At 28.9% G+C, this 23,268-nt stretch overlaps 5 protein-coding genes and 1 long non-coding RNA gene across 6 annotated transcripts; 3 read left to right on the plus strand and 3 right to left on the minus strand.

Annotated features, from left to right (window-relative positions):
• LOC109326770 lies at positions 7,337 to 9,204 on the plus strand. The gene is made up of 2 exons (XM_019559573.1): positions 7,337 to 7,651; positions 8,429 to 9,204. The coding sequence occupies exons 1-2, from the start codon at positions 7,401 to 7,403 to the stop codon at positions 8,931 to 8,933; spliced, it is 756 nt and encodes a 251-aa protein (XP_019415118.1). The 5' UTR covers positions 7,337 to 7,400; the 3' UTR covers positions 8,934 to 9,204.
• LOC109326776 lies at positions 8,811 to 16,398 on the minus strand. Its single transcript, XR_002105288.1, has 3 exons — positions 16,386 to 16,398; positions 8,979 to 9,291; positions 8,811 to 8,916 (listed from the first exon to the last, which is right to left on the minus strand). It is a non-coding gene; the product is annotated as an uncharacterized LOC109326776 (long non-coding RNA).
• On the plus strand, positions 10,384 to 10,878 carry LOC109326773. Its single transcript, XM_019559576.1, has one exon. The coding sequence runs from the start codon at positions 10,468 to 10,470 to the stop codon at positions 10,801 to 10,803; it is 336 nt and encodes a 111-aa protein (XP_019415121.1). The 5' UTR covers positions 10,384 to 10,467; the 3' UTR covers positions 10,804 to 10,878.
• LOC109326771 lies at positions 11,260 to 13,708 on the minus strand. Its single transcript, XM_019559574.1, has 2 exons — positions 13,545 to 13,708; positions 11,260 to 12,043 (listed from the first exon to the last, which is right to left on the minus strand). Exons 1-2 carry the CDS (start codon positions 13,618 to 13,620, stop codon positions 11,451 to 11,453), a joined length of 669 nt encoding a protein of 222 aa, XP_019415119.1. The 5' UTR covers positions 13,621 to 13,708; the 3' UTR covers positions 11,260 to 11,450.
• Positions 14,663 to 16,268, minus strand: LOC109326772 (NAD(P)H-quinone oxidoreductase subunit U, chloroplastic). The gene is made up of 5 exons (XM_019559575.1): positions 15,955 to 16,268; positions 15,636 to 15,697; positions 15,452 to 15,541; positions 15,190 to 15,333; positions 14,663 to 14,843 (listed from the first exon to the last, which is right to left on the minus strand). The coding sequence occupies exons 1-5, from the start codon at positions 16,214 to 16,216 to the stop codon at positions 14,745 to 14,747; spliced, it is 657 nt and encodes a 218-aa protein (XP_019415120.1). The 5' UTR covers positions 16,217 to 16,268; the 3' UTR covers positions 14,663 to 14,744.
• LOC109326777 (thermospermine synthase ACAULIS5-like) lies at positions 20,461 to 23,195 on the plus strand. Its single transcript, XM_019559577.1, has 10 exons — positions 20,461 to 20,626; positions 20,728 to 20,794; positions 20,877 to 20,971; positions 21,381 to 21,483; positions 21,609 to 21,697; positions 21,921 to 22,077; positions 22,263 to 22,338; positions 22,460 to 22,518; positions 22,599 to 22,735; positions 22,848 to 23,195. Exons 1-10 carry the CDS (start codon positions 20,496 to 20,498, stop codon positions 22,924 to 22,926), a joined length of 993 nt encoding a protein of 330 aa, XP_019415122.1. The 5' UTR covers positions 20,461 to 20,495; the 3' UTR covers positions 22,927 to 23,195.

Below are 23,268 nucleotides of genomic sequence, written 5' to 3' on the forward strand. Positions count from 1 at the left end.
TATTTGAAAAAACGACTTAAGTGATCTCACTAATTGTTACCTTTAAAAGATGACACTGGAAAAAAATGTGAAAATATTTGTAAGTAAATAAAGTATTTCCTCACACCAGGTAATTTGTATCTTTTAATCAATAAAAATGTGATATATTATTTTATTTAGTTTTAGAGGTGTTTTTTTGTACAAAATAATTAAATAAAACAAATGTCATGATTTTAATGTCTTGAGACCACTTATGTTCTTATAAACATGCAACTATCCAATGTGCAAAACAAAAATTACCTACTTCAGTTGCCACTTGCAAGTTTCAACGTGCAAGCACTAACGAAATTAGTAAAAAACACTCAAACGTGATCAATTTTAAACACCTTCGCCTAAAGAACTATAAAATAGGCATCAAAGCAAATTAATTAATATTAATCAATCAATCAAATACTAATGAATGTTGGTTCAAGTGGTACATGTTTGATTCCCTTAAGCAATGTCTCGGGTTCAAGTCTTGTGGATAGAAAAAATATCCGCCAGGAGGTTAGCCCCATGTACATGTTAATATTCCCAGCTCGAACAGGATTGCCTCGAGGATGAAACCAAAAAAATCAATCAAATGCATTAGATCATGGTCTCCAATCTCCATATATAAGAATACTTAACGTGCTTCAGTTAATGAAGGTCGTAATCAAAACAGTGAGGTATCTAGGGCTTGCGGTAGGTGAAGTGAAATGTTCAAACAAAAGGCAATAGGGTAATGCCTCATTATTATAAGGTAGCTTAGGTCCTTTAAAAAAATTACATTTTTTTGCATTTTGTAAAATGAAAATAATTTGAATTTAAACTAGAATCATAATCCCTTTTATTTTTTGCACTATTTTGATAAGCTATTAAATTATAATATGTCTAAACTAGATCGAGTGAGGCCATAAAAAAGTACAAATTTAAAGTTTGTTATAGGTCGATGTTAGTATTTTGTTACAGGTGAGATTCAAACTCACAACTTTTTTTGTTTCATTCTTTAAATTCTTTATCATAACTATCAGACCACCTTATAATTAATGGGGAAGGAAAAATCGATGTGTATATATACAATGTTTCTTATTCCTCTTCCGATTCTCCCCTCATAGAAAATCCCCTTACCTTAAGAAATCAATGACGACCAATTATGTTTGTTTATTATTTTTAAACAATGTTTTGGACATTAAAATTCTTATATTCTATAACACGTGGACAAGCTAATGTTGCAGCATTTTGAGAAACTAGAGCAACCACATTCATTATAGTAGTTGATATTTTTTGTATTTTGTAAGGTAAATTCCAAAGAGTATTGTAAAAAGATGCCCTAGATAATGGAGAGAATTCTTATAGGCTTGTCTTTTAGATGAAGACACTTTTGAATGAACCATTCTATAGTTTGCTAAAGATATATGTTGAGTTTCTATGAGAACCACAAACATATGTTTATACAGAGTCCATAGAAGCTAGAGGCCCAATCAAAACAAAAGAGAAGAATATCTGATTTTTTGTTCCCAAGGGGAAGGTTTTTTATTAGAATAATCACAGAGCAGTGCAACCAATTACCCTCATATATCATCGTATTCTTGTAAGAGATTTTAACTGTTGAGTATATCATTTTTTCATATTTTATTTATTATTGCCTTCTAAATATAAATAATATATATAAATGATGAATAATATACTAAATATAAAAAAATTACGCTCACATTAAAAATATATTATACTATTACATAATAAGGTTAATTACCAACAAACTAGCATAATTGATAGATAATAAGCATAATTATGGTATAAACTAGCATAATCGATAGATAATTAATTACTTTCCTTAATATATGTCAAATTAATTAAAATTTTAATGAAAAAAACTTTTGAAATAAGGTAAGAATCAAAAGTTTTTAAATATGTTAAGTAACGGGAGTAAATAAGATATGAGAGAAATATTTATGCATTTTCAATGCAAAGATTTATATACAGTTAAGACATTATCTACATTTATATGGGGAAGCTAACCTATACATGTAACCCATTCATTATCTTTACAAAAAATCCAGAAACCAAACGACTAAAAATAAAAAAGCTTCCTTAGTTCTTATCTATGGCTATATGGCAATGGCGTCCACAACTCCAATTCTGGGAGAAGAAAGGGTGGAGAAAGTGGTAATAGCGAGCTCAGGTGTAAACATGAAGAAAAGTGATAATGTGAGTTTGTTGGAAAGAGCTCAAGTGGTAAGTAACTCATCATCCACTTTTTCTAGCAGTTGTTGCAGATTTTTATCACTATCATTTCTATAACTAAGACTTTATTCATGTAGATTAAGCTTAGTTAAAAGAGTATACAAAAATAAGAAACATAATACAAGTTAATTCTATGTTTTTTCTTGCAGACATTATACTCAGAAAATAAGAAAGAAAAGGTGGAGCTTCTAAATGGGATATCAGTTGGAAGAGAAAACACTTCAAACATTTCACCTCTTCAACAAGTAGACCTATAACTCATATACTCGTATTATATAGTGACTATATATGAAATTAAATATGATATCTGATCCTTATTATGGTTCATTCATAATGTTCTTACTCAGGAGGTTCTCATAATCTGGGGGGAGAATGACCAATTATTTCCCGTGCAGATGGTCCATGAACTCAAAGAGTATGTATCTAAATTCTTCAATATTATATTATTAGTTCTTTGTGCCTTCTTCTTCTTCTTTCTTATATTTTTTTCTTCTATACACAAATCCTAATAACACATGTGTATATATATATTTAACTCGAGGACTCAACCCTTGATAACTACTTCTGTAATTGAATCATTTGTTATATATATATATACACTTGCTGCATGGAGTGGATTATTAAATTTTGTTTGTCATGTAATAATGGCAGGGAATAATGACGAGAGATTTTATTAGGGTTTTTAATCAAACTAAAGTTGTAAAATTTCTCTGAAAACATTTGTTATATTTCTTTTAAACACATGATCACATCACAAGAAGTTATATCCATTTCCTTTGTTTTGTTTTAGGATATATGTACTTCTAGTTTATAGAAGGTTTTATAGGTACATTGGTCGAGTAAATGCATTGTTCATTATTCACAAATATTAATATCATTAATACAATAATGTCAAACAAGGTAATGATAACGAAAAAATAATAATTTATTAAGTAAATTATATTCCTACCTTAAGTTTTAGTGAAATTATGTAATCAACCCTTTATTTAAACTTACACAAATCACTCCTATTTTTGTACATATATTACATTTATTACCCCTATAGAAAAGATAAATATAATTTCTTAAACAAAAAATCGTGACGAATGTAATTAAATTAAGTAAAATATTATAAAGGCAAGTCCAAATAGTATAAAAATCATTCTCTATTTATTATGTTAGTTATAATTACAATATAGTATAAGAGTAATTTAAACATCTCTTTAGAACTATTGATACAATTTGTAACGAACCAAAAATAATGAATAAATATTAACTTTTATACTATTTGAACTTATCTTTATAATATATTACATTTTGTTTCACTTAATTATACAGATGAAATTATTTATAATAAGGAACAAAAGGAGTAATTATATTTTTAAAAATCAAGATGATATTAGTAATAATTTCTAATGTTTCTTATCTTGGATAAAGATAATGTGTGAAAAGTTAATTACTATTATTATTAGAGAAAATAAAGAGTAGATCGAGATAAGTTTATATATAACTTTAATATCAATATATAAATTACATTTTTCAATATGTGCAACAACATTAAAGAGAATTAAGAACTGTTTCCTCCATTTTCATAACTTTTGATATTTAGGATTATCACATTTTTTGGACTACAGCTGGTATTCAATTACTCTATAAATATAAGGAACTAATCATTTTTGTGTGCGACTCCTTCCAATAAGTATCGCTCTTAGGTGTGGAACTTTTACCTTTTGATTTTTCTAGCAGAGTCTTATACTATTAGACCAATATTTTGTTGGTGGATTATCACATAATTTATATTTAAGAATGGGTTTAATGATGTAAAAATTTGATATGATTTAATTAATATAACTTATTTAATTCACATTGAAAAGTACATTTAAAATAAATTGAAAAATGAAGTGTGAAAAAGAATGATTATAAAGAATAATAGTTATAAATAAAGTGGAAACATTTATTGGTTTTCTAAAAATAAAATAAAAAACAAAAAATGAATAAAATGAAAAATCAAAAGGTATAGAACACATGGGGTGTAATTATAACAAGGTGTACATGTTTTCAATTTAAACCGTAAAACTAATGGAACTGAACCAAATCATAAAATGTGATTCAATTTTACAATTTATTTTAATTATTTTTTAAAAAAACTGCTTATGTTCAGTTTATGATTTTAGAAATTTAGTAACAGTTTGAATTAAACCATACCATAAAATAAAGAAATAGATACTATAAATGATGTTGTATTTTTGTTTGGTTTCTTCGAGAAATTTTGTTACTTAAATTATCAATTTTGTGTGAATCATAGTGTTATATATGTTACTAAATTGTAGTTGTTATGTTAATGTTATATGTGGTGTTATTTACTAAATTGTTATATATATATATATGTGTTCCATTCCTAAAGTCTTTATGATTTAGAACATATCTTCAAACTTTTGTGGTGTTCGATTTGAAACTAACATATATTAATATATGTATATGTTACTAAATTATTATGTTGGTTACTAATCATAAATTATATTTTTATATATGTTATTAATTAATATATGTATATTTTACTAAATTGTTATGTAAGTTACAAATTATAAATTATATTTTATATATGTTACTAATTGTGGATTGTACTGTCATACATTTGGTCATTCAGTTTTTTCTTCATAAATTTCATAATTGTTATATATGTTACTAACAAATAATTATGAATCTAATTTTTTACCCATCTAGTTATGATTTATATTTTATGATAATAATAATGATAATATTTATTTGTCATACATCATTCACTGCAGTTACTTTTTAAAGAAAAATCAATAGTGATTACATATGATTAGTAGATCATAACATTGTACAAAACTTATAATATATTATTTATTTATTTTACTTTGTTTTATTGTAATACATTTCCAAAGAACAATCTTTAATGGGATAGAGTAGTGGGTTGTAAAATGTTGGAAGTGAGGATAGAATAATGAAATAATATGAGTAATTAATATAATTTTTCCATTAACTTTATGAGAAATATATATATATATACACTAATAGTATAAGAGTTTTTATACTATCATTATATCATCTATTATTATTCATTTTCAATCGTCATTATCTCTTTAAACAAAAATAACATATTTGAGTGATGGATAATACATTAATCATGTATAAACTTTTATATGTTAGTATATATATATATTACATTATAAATTTATTGACTTAAAAATTAAAAACGGTAAAAATATAAATATTGTAATATTTTTAAATGATTGAAATATGTAACATTAACTATTTCTTTTTTGTGTGTAATAATTCAGTTAAAATTGACTTACTAGGAAGAGACTATATCCATATGTCGGTAAATTATGGATGTGATCGGTGAAACATTGAATGTAGACAGCGACAACAAGTGTACATAGACACTATTTACGGTAAATTATTAGCAAGATTAAGAGGTGGGTAACAACTGTAAAATCGAAGCAACTAGTCACAACACGTTTTAAATGAATATATCAGAGTTTAAGAAATTTTTAGATACCATAAAAAGTTGATATGACTTAATTACTAACCCATTAATAAACTCACTTTTATTTTGAATATTTGCTCTTATTTCATAATTAAGATAATAAAAATACTTTAAGAAATTATTAAATAATATAAAATTCTAATATAATTTGTTTAAATTAAATTCATTCAATCCATACTAGAAATTACATCAAAATAGAAATGAAAAAGTGGAATAAAAATAATAATTCGTATATAGAATTATATTGAAGAATAATTATACATTATATAGCAAAAACGGTAAGGCTATGTTTGGTTGGCATGAAAATGTGAGGAAAGAAAGTGATGAGAATGATAAATGAAGGAAAATAATTTTTTCCATTGTTTGATTGCAGTGAAAAGAATGAAGAAAAGAAAAAAATGGTGGACCCATGCCATTATGTTTTCTCTCCATTATTAGGAGGAAAACAAGTAGAAAAATTAGACCCAGCTCGATTGTCCTAAGTATGTTTTAAACCATGTTCTAAACCAATGACGATGAAGGAAAAACAAAGAAAATAATGAGTATTTAATTTTTAATTGATATGGCATATTTTCATTGGTTTATAACGTGATTTGAGACATATTTTGAGTGATGTTAAATTCCGCTAGATCCATAAAAAGACAAAAATGTCAAGGGTCGATTCTTGAGTTAGACACTTATTGAAAGAGATAGTCACACATCATAAACAAGATTAGCTCCTTACTTACATAGTAATGAGATACTCTTGATAATACAACGAAAATATCATTATTAAATAATAATTATATTATTTTCTCTTTACTTTCTTTCCATTTTTTATCATACCAAAAAACTAAAAAATCACAAAATTTTCTACCCATTTTCTTTTCTCAAGTTTTCTTTCCTCAATTTTTTTCCTTAACTTTTCTTCTCTAAACCAAACACAATATAAGTATAGATTGAAATCCGAAAATATCAAAACACTTAAAAAAAATCAAATAAATATATAAAAGTGGAGGGGAAAAATTAATTACTAAATTATGTTAAAATAAAATATTATTATTTTTAATTTCTGAAATATGATCTTTTTAAAAGGAAAATTCAAAATTATCAGAAAATAGTTGGAAGACTTGTTTTTTTGTTCCTCACATGTATCCTCGCACGAGAGGCAATCCTATCCGAACCGGAATATCCACTAGTGTGTAGAGCTAACTCTCCCAGCAGATATTTTTTTATCTACGAAACTCAAATCCAAGACCCTGCGATAATCAACACTATATTCTCACCAAATGGGTAAGTAATTAATTTATATCCATTATGTAACTGTTACTTCGTATAAATATTGTTCACATAAATTAAATTTTTGATCATTAATCTATCTTTTAGTAGAGCCTTATTCTACATATTTTTTATAGAAAAATATAAAAGATCAATAATAGATGATACAACATCAGCAAACAATTTACTAGAATACTTGTTGCGATTGAGGATAAGGTCAAGTCCCGACCTTCCATATATTTGTCCCACTGATGAAAACTAATAAAATATAAAAAGTGGGTATACCTAAAAAAAGCGTTATCATACTTATCCACTATCTAAGCCTAAGTGGATAACAATGATTATATAAATAACCAAACACATAAAAAGGAAGACCAACAACACATACCATTTTCTTCAAGATCAGATGAAGATGCAAGTATCGGGATTGACACGCGCTGTGAAACGCGCGTCGGCGTTGTTTGAGAGCAGAAAGAGTGATGATGAGGAGGAGGAGGAGGCGTGTTACTCCACAACGACGTCGTCGTCGTCGATCGGAAACGACAGCGATGCGGATGCGACGTCGTCGGAGACAGAGAACGAAGAAAATGAGGCTCATAGTTCGTATAACGGTCCTTTGGATATGATGGATTCTCTCGAAGAGGTTCTTCCAATTAGGTTTGTTACCATCTTAACTTGCATGCTTTGATTTTTTGTCCTTTTTTGTTCGTTTTGATTTTTGATCTTGGTTTATGCTTTCTTTCTATTTTTGTTGCTTTTATTTGTGGATTTCAAATTAGTTGTTCTCTTCCTAGGGACATTTCAATAAAACATAAATAAATAGGGGATTGTAGTCTCACGGCGAAGCATAACAATTTTTATACTAAATCTTGTTGTCGAGTTGGAACAAATGCATTTTTGGGCCTCATTTCATGTATGAAATTTGGTGATCATGTTATGAAATTTAATTTGAGGTCCACTCGTGAGTTGAGTTTTCCCAAACTCAATCGAGTTTTGGAGGGAAAGGAAGGGAAAATGAAGACTTTAGAGCCACATCATGAGTGTATTTCATGCCTTCCATTTTTTTATTCTCCTCCAGAATTCAACTCTTTCATTTTCTTGTTCTCCTCCAAAATTCAACTAGTAAACAGACCGGTAAAATGTCAAACAATAAATTAGACTCAATATAGTGGTCACGGGGATGTTATTTTGGACTAGTGCACATATTAGATCAGATATGATTATGAATTAATGTATTAGGGAGAAATATGAGTTAGAAAATATGGTAAACTCATCTTGAGTGATTTGGGCATGTGTGGAGGAAACCTTAGAAGCCAAGTAACTAAGGCATGGTTGCCGTTCTTATGAAATTTAATTTGTGTATAACATTTTTTGTCGCTAAAAATTGCTGGATGTAGACTGGTTTCTGATGGTTGGGTTTGATGTCATTCACAGGAGGGCAATCTCAAAGTTCTATAATGGCAAATCTAAGTCCTTCACAAGCCTTGCCGATTCATCAATGGAAGACATTGTAAAACCAGAGAATGGATACACGAGGAGGCGTAGGAACTTGATGGCATTTCATCACGGTTGGGACAAGAATCGAAACTTCCCTTTAAGAAGCAACAGTGTTAGTGGTGGCATTTGTAAGAGAACCATAAGCTCAAGTAGAAGTACATTGGCACTTGCATTTGCTTTGAACTATGACAGTTGCAGTAGTTGTACAAGCGAGGGTTCTACTTCAAGCTCAAATTCGCGGTCACCCTCACCGTGTCTACCACCACTCCATCCACGAATTCGAGTATCTGGTGCTAGTGCAGGCCCATCTTCACCTTTCCACCAGAGCTTATCATCTTCTTGGCGATCATTTTCCTTTGCTGATCTTCAACATTGTGCTACTGCTGCTACAATAAAGTTACCGGCCTCACAGCTTGGTAATGAAGCTGCTAATCCATTATAGTTAACCGACCTCATAACTCAACTATGTTTTAGCCTCTTTTTGAACAAATACCCTGCTTAATTGCTATTTGTCTAAGTGAGCTATAGGTTGAAAAGGTAACCAATGATAGATCTTTAAATATGATCTCTTTAGGTTAACGATAATTGTATATAGCAAGGCCATGTAATGCTAGTATCAACACATCTTTTGGTATTAACCTTTCAGCTCTAGTTTAAATGACATTATCTATTGTAGTTTTTGAAAGTTATATTTTGAAGCATACTTGCTTTCACATTTTTGTTCATTAACTTTCTGCAAATAACAGTTTTTATCTTTAGTACTAGTTTTTGCCAAACATAGCTACATTCTCACAGGTAGACTAAACAATAATTTATAATTAGTGTGCCATTCTATTAAATATAAAAAAATATGATGAAAACCAAGATTCTTAGACATGTGAAATAAGAAACTTGGCACAGGGATCTCCACACAAAAATGCTGGTAGATTAACATCAACCGCATCTATAGCCGTGGTTCCAATATCCACGTTTTCAGCAGCTAAAGGAAAGCTGCGCCAAGAATTGAAGGAGGATAAGATGAAGGATTAAAGAAAATGGAATCACAGGGTCAAAAAAATGCTGCACTAGAAAATCCCATAAGGATTAAAGATTCATATCGGAATACAAAAATTCTATACATCTAGGTAACTAGTAATTAACATAGAGTACAAAAATTCTTGTTTGTTCTGTCTTGCATTAATTTTGAGGCATGACATTCTCAAGTTAAAACTACATGATAACATGAATCTTGTTGAAATAGGCTCATACATTTGGGAATATGTTTACAAGACTTTCAAGACATTCCATATTGCTTTGTAATTGATATTGTGTGGACTTCTGCAGCAAAAAGAACGGCATCAGATTCCAAAACAATCTTTTTTTAACATGATTCCAAATGAAACTTAGGCAGGCACAACATCGAATATGTAACTTTGTAAATGGAGAATCTTATTCACATCTATACAATGTAAGAACCCAAGATTTTGTAGTCAGCACCAAGGAGCAAATTCTGCCATGTGCTTTAGAACATACATTTTTTAGTCCTCTCTTACATTTCATGTTCTTCAAGAATCAAAGTCGATTTGCTTTATAAAAAGAGGATATCATTTCCTAATAGTAATACCAAACTATTAAACGCGTAGATTAGCCAAACAATACAATAACTAAGCTTTTATCCCACTAGGTGGGGTCAACTATAGATGCAAATAGCAAAAAATACGTAGATTGTTAGCCTAAATAGGATTCATGCCAAATATTACATCAATTTAACTTTACTCATTTGCATTGTTCTTTCTGAAAAATGATATCATGGTCTTTCTTTAATCTTTCCTCTACCCAAAGTAGTGCTAATATTTAAAGAAATTTTTTTAGTGCAGCATATGCTTGTTACTAATGTTAAAAAGGTTGCTTATCCATTACAGTTCCACTATACATATTTTGGCAGAAAAAGATTAGGCATAGAGAACCAAGGTGACTCATCACCATCAATCTTATGAATGGAACTTGAAGCTAACAGAAGAGGAAGCAAATTTTCTTCATATGAGAGAATAGCTGCCATAGGCTTGGTGGTTCTGGCAGTGGCTTCTCCTCTCTTTATAGACCGCAAACCGGAGGGTGACTTGGAAGAAGATGAACAAGCAATAGGCATTGCTTTTCCATTGCCTCTACTGCTGTTTCTATTGATTTCAGCCATAGCTGTATCAACCGTCCTAGACCGTGATTTCACCAGGTTCGACCGTGAATGGATTCATAGAGTTGGTGGTTCTTCTGCTGGTATTGTGGTGGTTCTTACTGTTCTTTTTCTTATCTTGAAGTGTAAATCCTCTTTGTAAAGTCCTGTTATGCTCAAGCTGTATTATAAGGCATTGAAAAGCTATGTAATGTAAGAATTTCCTTTCTGATGTTTATTCATCTTAAGACAGTAGTAAGAATAACTTACCTATCTAGTAGTAAAAAAAAACATGTCAGCTCTTTCTATCTACTATTTTTCAACTGAAATATATTAGAAATTATATGATGAAGTATTACTAAAAAGTTTGTTCTTCTTGCTGATGTATAGGTGAAAGAATCAGAATTACACGGCTCAACTGAACTTACATGATGAAAAATAGAGAGGAGATTTGAGTAACATTGTTGTTACAAAAAATGATACTTGTTAATGTCATCCTTAAACTATTTTGGGGTTAGGATAAATTCTCTAAGATCCACATCCATATTAATGAGACAGAAATTGTCTTATGTAGCTTTTGATTTACCAAGAAAACTTGGAGCCCACCTAAGAGATTCACTAGAGCAAATACCATAAACTTTATATGTAAACAAGAAATTAAGGAAATATTTTTGTCCTGAATCCATTAACAAATAGCAAAACCAAAATGACTGAAAAAAGAATAACTTAGGCCAAGCCTGCCATATAAAACAAAGAGGAGGGAGGCCCCTAAATCTAGTAGAAAACAATACAGTTTATCTCAGTTTATGATTATAATAGAAAAGCTAACAGAAATGAAGTGGCAAATAGCCATATTCCAGTGAGTGAAGACCAACTATTAGCACCACTGCACACATCATTTGCTCCACTAAAGCAACCAGGTTTTGTTAGTTTAGCCACACCACCCTCAAAGGCAAAGGTGCTATTAGGTTTGCCACTGCTAAACAACACACACCAGAAATAAGGGGACCCTCCATCAGTACCTGTCACAGCAGCACCAACTTGAGTGTGGTTCTTACTATACAGTATGTCTAGGCTCCTCTGGTTCCTTATCAGGATGTCGGAAAATGCCTCAGGTGCATGGACATACTTAGTCTGGCACCCAAGGAAACGACCGGTTATAGGGGCAAGAGTTGATGCCTTAACGCCACAGTTTGGAGCAAATACTTCAGCAAATTGAGATTCTGGTGGCTTCTTGGCATCAGATCCTCCAACAGCACCACAATCACCCTGGTATGCCTTTATGTATTGCAAAGCAAGACATGCAAGCCCCGGGTTGTCAGATAAAGTTGATACCTTGTGAGCTGTTCTGTTTTCGTTAAGCACAGCTACCAACTTGTCCGCGGGGTTATCAGTAACCTTGACTGCAAAGTTTTGTTCATTATGTCACATATGGGGAATTACAAAACAGGTAAGCAGGGAAATACTACTAAAAACAATATGAATTTGAAGTGTTTGAATGATACTATTAGATGACAAATACAACAATGAAGTAAGGATTCAGAATCATTAGTGGGTTGGTGCTTAGGAACTTGCATTAAGCCATAAGGTCGCTTTATAATATGAGGAAAGTAGTCGTATATATAAAATCAATGAAACATCAAATATGTAACCCGAAGCTAATAGAAAGCAAGGCCTACCATACACTCACTTTTGCAATTGTGTTTGATACAAACACAAGCAAGAAGTAAAACATAAAATAAGTACAGCATCACTCAAAGACATACTATATATGACAAGTCAAAGGAAGAAAAGAACTAATAAAACTTCAAGTAACAGAATATTAACTGATCAATAGATTCTATGAGGAAGAATCTAATCTATCATCTAGTTAGCACAAGTCCTAGACAACATTATGATACATTCCACTAAACATAATACAGCTTGCAAGGAATCGCTATCATGCTGAGGGAAATATCAGTAACACAAGATTTTTAAAGCAGCAGCTAAAGTTTTATGTTTCTTCCTTCCTTTGTTTCACTTCACTTCGACATCCCATCTTAAAATACCCTATTCAACTGATAAACCAGAGGCAATTATGAATGTTTACAGGTTCATTTTCTCACAACTTGTTCTCCAATTCCCAACCAACAACCAAATCTCAAATTCCTAAATCCTAATGTTGTCTGTTAATACTAAAGACTCCACTATTAATGATTCCTTAATAAAATGCTGATGCCAATTACATAGGAATCATGTTTCAAAAGCAGAACTGGTTTGCAGTTTGCAGGGATCCTGAACAAACATGGTAATTATGTCAAAAAGTGCAGAAACAGAAAGTTTAATGATATCTAACGCCAAAGTCATAATTTTAACATGGGGGTCAATTAATTTAGCTCCTTACCACAACAAAAGTTATGAATTTTCACATAGGAAAATAAAGCCATTTGGTTAAACCCACTTTCATATAAACCCAACAGTCACATTTTAATAAAATCAATATAGAGGGGTGATCAAATTAGGTCCTAAAGTTATACTGAAAGAGTGAATGTTCATGATTCAACATGAATAGTACTTTTCCCTCAAACAATAAAATATGAAACAACTTTCCCTCAGAGATCAAACGTACACAATAGTTTTACACTTCTACTTCTAAGAAATTAAGATCTAGTCCTAGAAAATCTAAAAGCTTCAGTTTCAAACAATGCATTGTAATGCGTGGACACTTTCTAAACCCTTTGAAATGTCAAATATGAAATCGAGAATGAGGAGCAGCATTGTGACGCATCAGAAAAACTAAAACTAAAACTAAAAACTCAAAAAACTATCTTTTTCAAGTGGGTGTAAGGGCAAGACATAACAGAAAAATTCCAAATCTGAAACAGAAATCACTTCACATAAAGAAACAAACTTTTTGATTCTTACTTTGAGTATCAGCAGAAGCAGCACGAAAGAAGAAAGGGGTGACCAATACATAACACATACACATAATCTTTACCATTGTTATTGTTTCAGAAGAACAGAACACAGAGGTAGATCGAAGTGAAAGAGGATGAATCAGTGTTATGTCTGTCTCAACGTGGTACCCTCTGCTTCAAAAATAGCTGGAAGAAACTCAACAAATCTGGGGCCCACTACAACTTGGTTTTTTCTTTCTTTTTTGTTTTTTTTTTCTTCCTCTTTGGTGAAGTTACCATGTCACTTTGAAGTGATTCTGGAAGTTTAATAAGATTGAGGAACGTGGTTAAATTAGAAATGATGAATGGATTATTGAAGTTGGTATAAAAAGATCAAATTAACACGTTTCTGTCGGTGAGTTATATTTAGTTATTCCAAAATCATGATATATATGTGTATGGTATGTGTGTAAGATACTAAGTTAGTGAGTGTTTATCCATTCATAACAATAGTATTTTGTTTTATTAGCAACAAGATATTAATATAGTAATATAATATTCTGCTATATCAAGATTTAGAAGTGATATCTGTTAAAAGTGACCAAATCCATGAGATAATATCCTTGTTAATATAAAACAATATTAAAAATTCAGTTAACTAAAATTGTCTTGAAGGTACTTATATTTTAAATATAAAATTACTTTTTTATGCCATGTCAAGAAATAGATATTTTGTCCAATTAAAGATAGTTGCACTTTCAAGAATGGAAGCATAATATTTAGCCATAGCAATTTCTGCTACTCAACTTTAGGAATAATTTTCGATAATAAATTTGGTCCCCACTCGAAATATGAGTAATTATTATTTTATTCCCCTAGTAGTGGTGTTGGCTCTTAGCAAAAGCTAAAGTTTGAATATGTATTGTTTCTTCAATGGAATATTTGGTGTACCCATATTTTATTTCTTGGGTGTTGATATTTTTCTTAACATCAACATTATATTTCAACAAGACAATTTCCTTTTAATTGCCAACCTAATATAAATGGTCCATTTTTTTATTAATAATGAATGGATCGTTTTAGCTGGTAGATCAAAGCACTCATATCTATGAGTTCATTCATGAAGTTTAAGAATTTAAGAGTTGATGCAAAGTGAAGAGTTAATTTACTGAAGTTGTATACATTACATTGTTGTTCTGCTGAAAAAGTTTCATAAACCTACATTTTTTTACTGTAAGTTTAACCCAATAGATAACACAAATGATAGCATCACCCATGCTAATAAGAAGTATCCAACCAGCCTTGTCGGTCCTACATCCTCAGGTTCCTGCCATGGAAAAATTTAGTATTGCTTGTCTAAGACAATTGATATCATCAGAGAAAAAATGTATACATTAACCGACTTTATCTTGTCACTATATCATCTTCGATACATGTTCATTAAAGACTTATTTAATATTAAAAATTAGATAAAAATAAACTAGATTATTTCCATAAACTTATTCTCTAATAAACTTATTGAAGTAGGCTAAAATAAGCTTATATAAAGATCATAAGGGATGTTTGGAAAAGTTATATAGAAATTATTATTTGGGCATGAAAGAATAGTTTAAGAAGATCATAATTGATGAATGATAATTTAACAACATTGAAGATGAAGGAAGAAGAAATACCTTTGGTGGAGGATCTCCTCCTTTTTGGATTTGTGTTATGTCAACCTCGAATGGCCAAATATATTTGTCTGTATTTTCTGATCTAGCTAAGCTCCAATCATATATTCTTCTTTCATCTTCTGATGACAGGATTGTGTATGATTCCTATAATATGCATATTGTAAATTAAATCATCATGCATGAATGATATACTTTTACATATATATATATATATCAAATATGAATGAATAATTAACACGCATGCATGTATCTACTTGCTGACTTTAACAAGTTCCAATTTCTTGTTCAGTTCTTCTTCCTCTAAACCTTGACTCTTCAATTCTTGAACCTTGTTATTATATGCAACTGCAACCTGTTAAAAATGAAGAGAAGTAAAGAGAGAAAGAGGTTAACATGAATATAAGTTGAAACAAAAAACCAATTTTATGATGTTTCTGAGTTCTGACCTTGTCAAACGCACACCCTCTTGCAATTCCAAGTCTACCATAATGATCAGCGTCTGTAATAGCTGCATTCTAAACTATATCTCCTTCAATTAAATGCACAACTTTCACATTTATATAGATAAAGTATAATATCTATGACTGTTATAATAAAAATTTATATACAAGTGATTATATCGTCCGCTATTCATTTGTATTACTTTTGTTTTAAGAGAATCAATAATGATTAAATATCAACGAATAACCACATATCATACTCATACACTGTGATGTATTGAAGAGTACATAATACATAAGAGATTATATTAATTGTTACACTTACGTATACCACGGAGAGCCCTTTCGACATTAAGAGCAGAAATCAAAGAATATGGTTCCTTTGGAACTTCAATGGAACTCTCTTCTGAATCAACCTCTGTGGCTGTTGTTTCAGCTGAAAAATCACTAGAGCTTCTAATACAAAGTCTTGGTGGTTTCACAGTAAAAGAAATGGTACTTGAGAATCCAAATAATTTTGATGTTTGAGTGGTTGGAATGTTGTTACAGGGAATGCATAGTGTGGTAGTGGTAGAGGACACAGCCATTATTGCCTCAGATAAGAAGACTTAACAAATATAATAATTTAGGAGCATAGGTTATATTGTCATCAAATGAAATATATGTTGGATAAGGCAATCACTCTTTGCCAGTAATGAGTTATCTGTAACTGGCCCACATAAAATCATATCACCTTAAATTTTGAAAGTATTACACTAAAAAAAACTATCTTGGTTCTCAATTTTTTTTTTAATGCTAGTGACAATTTTGTCCTTAAAAAACTTAAAATGTCGTACTAAAATATTAAATGTGGGTTGAAGTAATAGTTTTTTTAGTATTTTTATTTTCACATATATTATTTTGACTCACGCCACAAATGTTTATAAAGATAAAAGTGAATATTCATTTAAAATATTAATAAATAAGAAAAGGTATCAACAAAGTCTTTACCTAACTCGAGCTAGACTCAAGTTAACTCAACTCCAAATATTAATCGGGTCAGCTTTTGAATCCAAATCCAACCATAGATCTTACTAAAAATAATGCATACATTTTTAGATAAAATATTTTTAATATTATTTATTATTATGAATATATAATTTGAAACATGAAAAAATATATGCAGATATTTTGTTAATTATTTTACATATATGTATATATGAAGAAAAAGTAAGAGAATCAATGACATTTTAGACCTAAATGATATCATTGCTCTATTCATAATTGAATATGTACATATACAAACACAATGAATGGATGGTTATATGACAAGTTAGATCAGATCATACTTGTTCCTTAACTGACCATAAATATTAATCGAGACTAATTTTTGAACTTGAACTTAGCTCTAGACCCGATGAAATCCCTAAAATTTATTCATACATTACCCTAACTACTTCTATATAAGAAATAAATGTAATATTTTAGACAAAAAAAGGGTGATGCGTGTAAATTTAAGCAAAATATAATATATTATGGAGACAAATCTCAATAGTATAAGAGTCATGTCTCTTCATTATTTTTAGTCCGATATAAAATACATCAATAATTCGAATGAAATATTGTTTAAATCACTCTTATACTATATTATGATGAACCAAAAATAATGAATGTATTGACTCGTATATTACTTGAACTTGTCTCAATAATATATCATATTTTATTTAATTTAATTACATTCATTATTAGAAGATTACGATTATCTCTCTCGTGTAAGTTAACTTTTATTTATATATATATATATTAGGAATTTTGTGTAGGTATAAAAAATTAGGAATAATTTATATAATTTTACTAAAACTCAATATTAGTGTAATTAACATAAAAATAATTAATCCTTAAAATCTGGATCTTAATTCAGTAAGTATTCCTTTGGTTACTCAGGGGACCCGGTTTTAGTCCCTCGGAATGACGTGTATATTGAGGATTTAAGACAGAAACCAAATAAAAGAAAGTGTTTGGTAGCTTTTATATTTCAAAGCCAATAAATGTAAATTTACTTCTTTATTAAATATTTGGGTTTTGCTAAATGTTGTTTTAAATGGAAATAGTTAAGAAACTCAAAATTCAAAGTCAACGTTGAATACTAAAAATGTTAATTTTATTTTATTAAATACACAATTTTCAAGGTTAACTTTTACACCTTGCCCTAGGGAAAAGCAGAGTATGTTTGATACATGAAAGTGAAGGGCTAAATTTGGATAGCATTGTCATTTTAAACAAAAAAAATGCTTAAAGGAAAGATGTTTTCCATTTGATTAATTTCAGGTTTTTGTTTCTTTATTTTTAATGAAAATGGTTACTTGTTCTAGAAATATTATTATGAAGGTAATATATATATTGTTGGAAATATATATATATATATAGTTCGTCTTAACGAATCAGCATACCAATTTAGAGTGTTCCACAATCAAGGCTATTGTTTGAAATAAAGACAAAAGGAAACGTGTTTTGAATAAAATAATATAAATACGAAATGAGTAAAATAATGTAATATTATACTATATTTTGATAAAATAATATTAAAATTAATAAAAGAATAATATAAAAACAAAATGAGTAAATTAGTTTGAAAAATAATAAAGTGTGAATTTAATAAGATGGTAAATGAATATACTGTTACGTCAATTTTAAATAAAATAACATATATTTAATATTAATGGTTCTCTATTATTATATTATTTTACTAAATATGATAATATTGATACAACAGGATAAAATAATGACAGAATAGTATATTATTATATTGCTGTGAATAAAATAATATAAATATCAAACGAATAGCTATTTGAAGAAAATGAATAATAACATGCAAAATAAACAAAATTGTAAGTATTTGATAAAGAGGCAAAGTAAATGATATTCATCCATAATTTCTTCCAGCACGTGAAAATTTTCCTTTATGAATTCTAAGAAAATAGCGACATTTATAAGTATTGTTGATATTGAACTAAAAATTTAATAAGGTTTTTGAAGTTAGTAAAAAAAAATACCATCCACCTTTCCCACGGCTGGAGAGAAAGCAAGAATTATATCTTACTATTTTTTATTCCCTTTTATTTATGAGAAAAGATTGTATACTCTGACATATTGTTCGAGTTTTATAGACTATTATTATGTCATTTATTATTAATTTTTAATCATTACTGATTCTTCAAAAAATTAATTCAAATGATGGGTGAATGATATACTAATTGTGTATAAAATTTTATACTATTAATATATAGATATTATATGTACTCTTCCTTTATTTATATGCAATCAAATAATAGAAAAAAATATTTACCCTCTTTTATTTGTCTCAACTTCTATCTCAATCAAACACATGTACAATGTTTTATGTTATGTTATGTATTACTCACGATATATAATTAAAATGACCCGAAATATAAATCAAATTCATCTCAAAAATATATTTGGTCTAGTTTTTAAAACTCGAATATGTAAAAATAAGCTTAACATGTATTACACATCTCTAACCTAGTATTTTAATGTTTTATGTACTTATATTCAACTGTGACCCTAAAATAAATAACTACAACATGAAATATTTTATTTTCTACTTTTCATTTAAGCAAAATTTTGTAATACAAGTCCAAAGTTATAAATTTACACTTTCTTAATATCAAACTTCATTTAAACATTCATCCCAAACCCTAAGATTTTATATATATATATATATATATATATATATATATATATATATAAATAAAAGATAGTTTTATTATCAAATTAAATATCTATTTAAGTAATTGCCCCATTACTTATGATAAAATATTAGCTATAGTAAATCACCCATAAAAAGAGTTTAATATTTATATAGTTTTTGTGTAAAAGTATGCGCGCAATAATTGTGTGTTTGATATAAATTATGTTTTTACTTTTAATTTATAAACTATAAGATTATAAACCATGAGATAATAATTTGTTCATATAATATTTCATTTATGTTCGGATATTTTAATTGAATACTGAACATAAGTTAATATTTTTCAGTAAGGCATCAATATTATTTTAAAAGATTAAATTATAAAAATTGAAGTTATTTATTTATGATATAATTATTTTGATTGGTTTTATATTATTTTTAAAATATAATTTTTAATATTTATTGTCATTTATAAACTTACTATAAATTTTCTAACCTTTAATACCTCATAAAAAGGGCTAAAAACGATAAAACAAAACACAATATAAAAATTAATATTAATATTTTAAAATAACATGAAACACAAATAAATAAAAGTTAGTGAACTTGAATTAGATAATCCACAAAACAAATAGTGCACAAATAATTAAATAAGAAATCAAATGAGAGGTCAATCCAAAAAATGAAAGTACTATTGAAATTTGAGGGGTAAAATAGAAATTGAAATTGGTTGGAAAAATAAGCTATCTAAAAAAAGAAACTCACCATAAAAGAGAGTATCTTCTTATACTTATTTGGCTAATAAACATATTTGTACTGCAACTTTAAGCTCGTATTTAAAAAATAAGCAAAAACTACAAACTTTCATCTATATCAAGAAAATACTAAATAGTACACAATTGATCATTATGTATAATGCTTTTATTTAAGAGAAAGTAATGATTAATAAATAATGAACGATATAAGTAAAAAAAACTTTTATATTGTGAAAATAATAAATATAGTACCAAAAAACTAATAAAATAAGAGTCCATGTATTTAATAATAGTCATATTAAGATAACAAATTTAATGATATAGTTCTTCTTCTTATCTTAGTTGGGTGGTGTTACTATAAAAGGTGATGTGCACCCATTCTATTTCATAATAAGTGTAGAAAATAATAATATTGTGTAAAACATGGGTGAGTTGTTTTTAGTCAACAAGTTCTCAATGTCTGGCCATGAAACTGCCATTGATAAGAACCATGATGTTTGTTGGTACGAGGAAGTGATCGATGATGATCTCAAATGGTCTTTTGCTCTTAACAGGTTTAATTTCTCACCCCTTTTACAATTCACTTATAACAAACACAAAATAATTCATTTAATTACTATAATAACTCATTTATGCTTTATAATATTTTCAATAGCGTGCTTCACAAAGGGATCAGTGATTACCAACAGATTGCTCTCATTGATACAAAGCGTTTTGGAAAGGTTTGCAAGCTTTTATATATATATATATAATTTTATATGTATATGTGACGATCCTTATTAATGCAACATTATATATATGCAGGCCTTAGTGATTGATGGGAAGATGCAGAGTGCTGAAATAGATGAATTCATTTATCATGAATGCTTGATTCATCCACCTCTTCTATGTCACCCCAAGTAAGTTTCTAAACTTTTGATGACATCAAATTATATATATATATATATATATATATATGTAATTATGACTATATATATATAATATCAATGTTTGAATTACATAATATAAGTACGGTATGGTTTGTGGTTTTAATAAATAATCAATCCATGACCACCCATATTACATATAACATTATTAGTATTATTATTTATTAAAGTGTCAAGTGAGAGGCACAATTTCGTTGTTGTTTGTCACTGTCATCATAAAATAATTCACATGCACTAAATATTTTATCTTGATAAAATAGTTGGAAAGTCATAAATATTAAACTAAATATTGAACCCTTTGACTAATTTTATATTACTATGATAATAAAGCATTTGAAGCCTTTGACTAACATGTAGAGGCATGTGTTAATAATTGTGGCAGCCCAAAAACAGTGTTTATAATGGGAGGTGGCGAAGGGTCTGCTGCTAGGGAAGTCCTCAAGCACAAGTCTTTGGAGAAAGTGGTCATGTGTGACATAGATCAGGTTATTTATCATTTATTTGTATTACTTGTTTCGAAAAGTTAATAATGATTAGACATAAATGATGAATGATACAATGACAATGTATATATTTTATTTACTAAATTTTCAACCACTGATTATTGCAGGAGGTGGTGGATTTCTGCAGAAAATATTTGACTGAAAATAAGGAGGCCTTCTCTCATAAGAAGCTTGACCTTGTCATCAATGATGCCAAGTAAGTTATCTTTATTTTGTTTTATTATTTTCTTTTTCATTTTTTTGTTCACTAGAGATTACAAAATGGGAGGTATTTTGTTTGCCTTATTTCCTACACTGAGTATTATTTTCTAAATAATATAAACTAAGTAGTAAGTACCTTAAAAAGAAATATAGTTTTCTAATTAGTATTACTTAATGTTCTCTTAACTATAAGTTTCAACATGAATTTTATGTTGCAGGGCTGAATTAGAGAAGAGAAATGAGAGGTTTGATATCATTGTTGGAGATTTGGCAGACCCAGTTGAAGGTGGGCCATGCTATCAACTCTATACAAAATCATTCTATGAGAATATTCTGAAGCCCAAGCTTAATGCTAATGGCATTTTTGTGACACAGGTTAGAATATTAACACAGTAATTGACACTATTTTCATACCACATTTTAAAAATGATAAAATCACACAAATCCACATAGAAAATATTCTACATGAATAGTATTTCTTATTAAGAATGTTCTTTTATGTCCTAGGAAGATGTTATGTTATGTTATGTACATAGTACAATTGTTTCTATCATGTGCAGGCTGGACCAGCAGGTATATTGACACACAAGGAGGTTTTCACTTCAATATACAACACAATCAAACATGTTTTTAAATGTAAGACTCTCTAATTCAAACCACTTTTGTTATCATTATTCAAATTCAGATATTAATAGTAAAGTCAACATGATACAAGGATATGTTTTTATTATGTACTATTGTGATTGTTTCTTTGCAGATGTAGTGGCTTACACAACTCATGTACCATCTTTTGCTGACACATGGGGATGGGTTATGGTAAGAAAAAATGTAACATTTGCTTATGTTGCTACTTAGTTACCTTGTTTATCATAATTTATATGATTTTTATAACTCAGGCTTCAGACCAACCACTATTCATTGGTGCTGAAGAAATGGACAAAAGAATTGAAGCAAGAATAAATGGTGAATTGCTCTATCTAGATGGTAACTGGTTTCACTCATCTACCACCATGAATAAGACTCTTTCTAGATCGTAAGTACATTTCATTTGCAATTTACATAATTCAAAACCCCTTTTAAGACTTTTTAATAATATCAATTTTCTAACTTAAAACTTATGAATCTTGGCATCATGGTTGTTTCAGGCTGTTGAATGAAACTCTGATATATACAGAAGAAAATGCTAGGTTCATTCCTGGACATGGAGTGGCTTATAATCTCTAAACATAGGCTGAAGATAATTTCTTTTATACTCTTAAAGTATTGTACTGAGTCTAGATTCTACTTCAAAGTTAATGTGAAAACAAAAATTTAATCTTTATGTCACATTATGCTTTGATGGTCACAGTAACTCTTAAGAAGTATATATAAGAATTTAGCGTACATAAAATGAATATTAAATAATGAAATTTAGATGTGACTAGTCTCTTGTGTAATTGTGTTGAAGTATGCAAGTAATATTATTCAATAAAAGTTAACATCTGTTTCATCAATTTGGTTCTGTATATTTGAAGTTAGGTTCATTCGGATGTTCTATGGATTCAAGGGATGAACTCAAGTTTTGAG

This window comes from Lupinus angustifolius, chromosome LG14, assembly GCF_001865875.1.
Source record: "Lupinus angustifolius cultivar Tanjil chromosome LG14, LupAngTanjil_v1.0, whole genome shotgun sequence".
Classification (NCBI taxonomy): domain Eukaryota; kingdom Viridiplantae; phylum Streptophyta; class Magnoliopsida; order Fabales; family Fabaceae; genus Lupinus; species Lupinus angustifolius.

Excerpts from the sequence above, each read along its gene's own strand:
- LOC109326771 (XM_019559574.1), bottom strand. The coding sequence starts at position 13,620 with ATGGTAAAGATTATGTGTATGTGTTATGTATTGGTCACCCCTTTCTTC. Across the intron at positions 12,044-13,544 it reads TGCTTCTGCTGATACTCAAA|TCAAGGTTACTGATAACCCC; the intron begins GTAAGAATCAAA and ends AAAACTTTGCAG.
- LOC109326770 (XM_019559573.1), top strand. The coding sequence starts at position 7,401 with ATGAAGATGCAAGTATCGGGATTGACACGCGCTGTGAAACGCGCGTCG. Across the intron at positions 7,652-8,428 it reads GAAGAGGTTCTTCCAATTAG|GAGGGCAATCTCAAAGTTCT; the intron begins GTTTGTTACCAT and ends TGTCATTCACAG.
- LOC109326772 (XM_019559575.1), bottom strand. The coding sequence starts at position 16,216 with ATGGCTGTGTCCTCTACCACTACCACACTATGCATTCCCTGTAACAAC. Across the intron at positions 15,334-15,451 it reads AGAAATTGGAACTTGTTAAA|GAATCATACACAATCCTGTC; the intron begins GTCAGCAAGTAG and ends TGCATATTATAG. Across the intron at positions 14,844-15,189 it reads GAGGAGATCCTCCACCAAAG|GAACCTGAGGATGTAGGACC; the intron begins GTATTTCTTCTT and ends TTTCCATGGCAG.
- LOC109326773 (XM_019559576.1), top strand. The coding sequence starts at position 10,468 with ATGGAACTTGAAGCTAACAGAAGAGGAAGCAAATTTTCTTCATATGAG.
- LOC109326777 (XM_019559577.1), top strand. The coding sequence starts at position 20,496 with ATGGGTGAGTTGTTTTTAGTCAACAAGTTCTCAATGTCTGGCCATGAA. Across the intron at positions 21,484-21,608 it reads TCATGTGTGACATAGATCAG|GAGGTGGTGGATTTCTGCAG; the intron begins GTTATTTATCAT and ends TGATTATTGCAG. Across the intron at positions 22,078-22,262 it reads ATGGCATTTTTGTGACACAG|GCTGGACCAGCAGGTATATT; the intron begins GTTAGAATATTA and ends TATCATGTGCAG.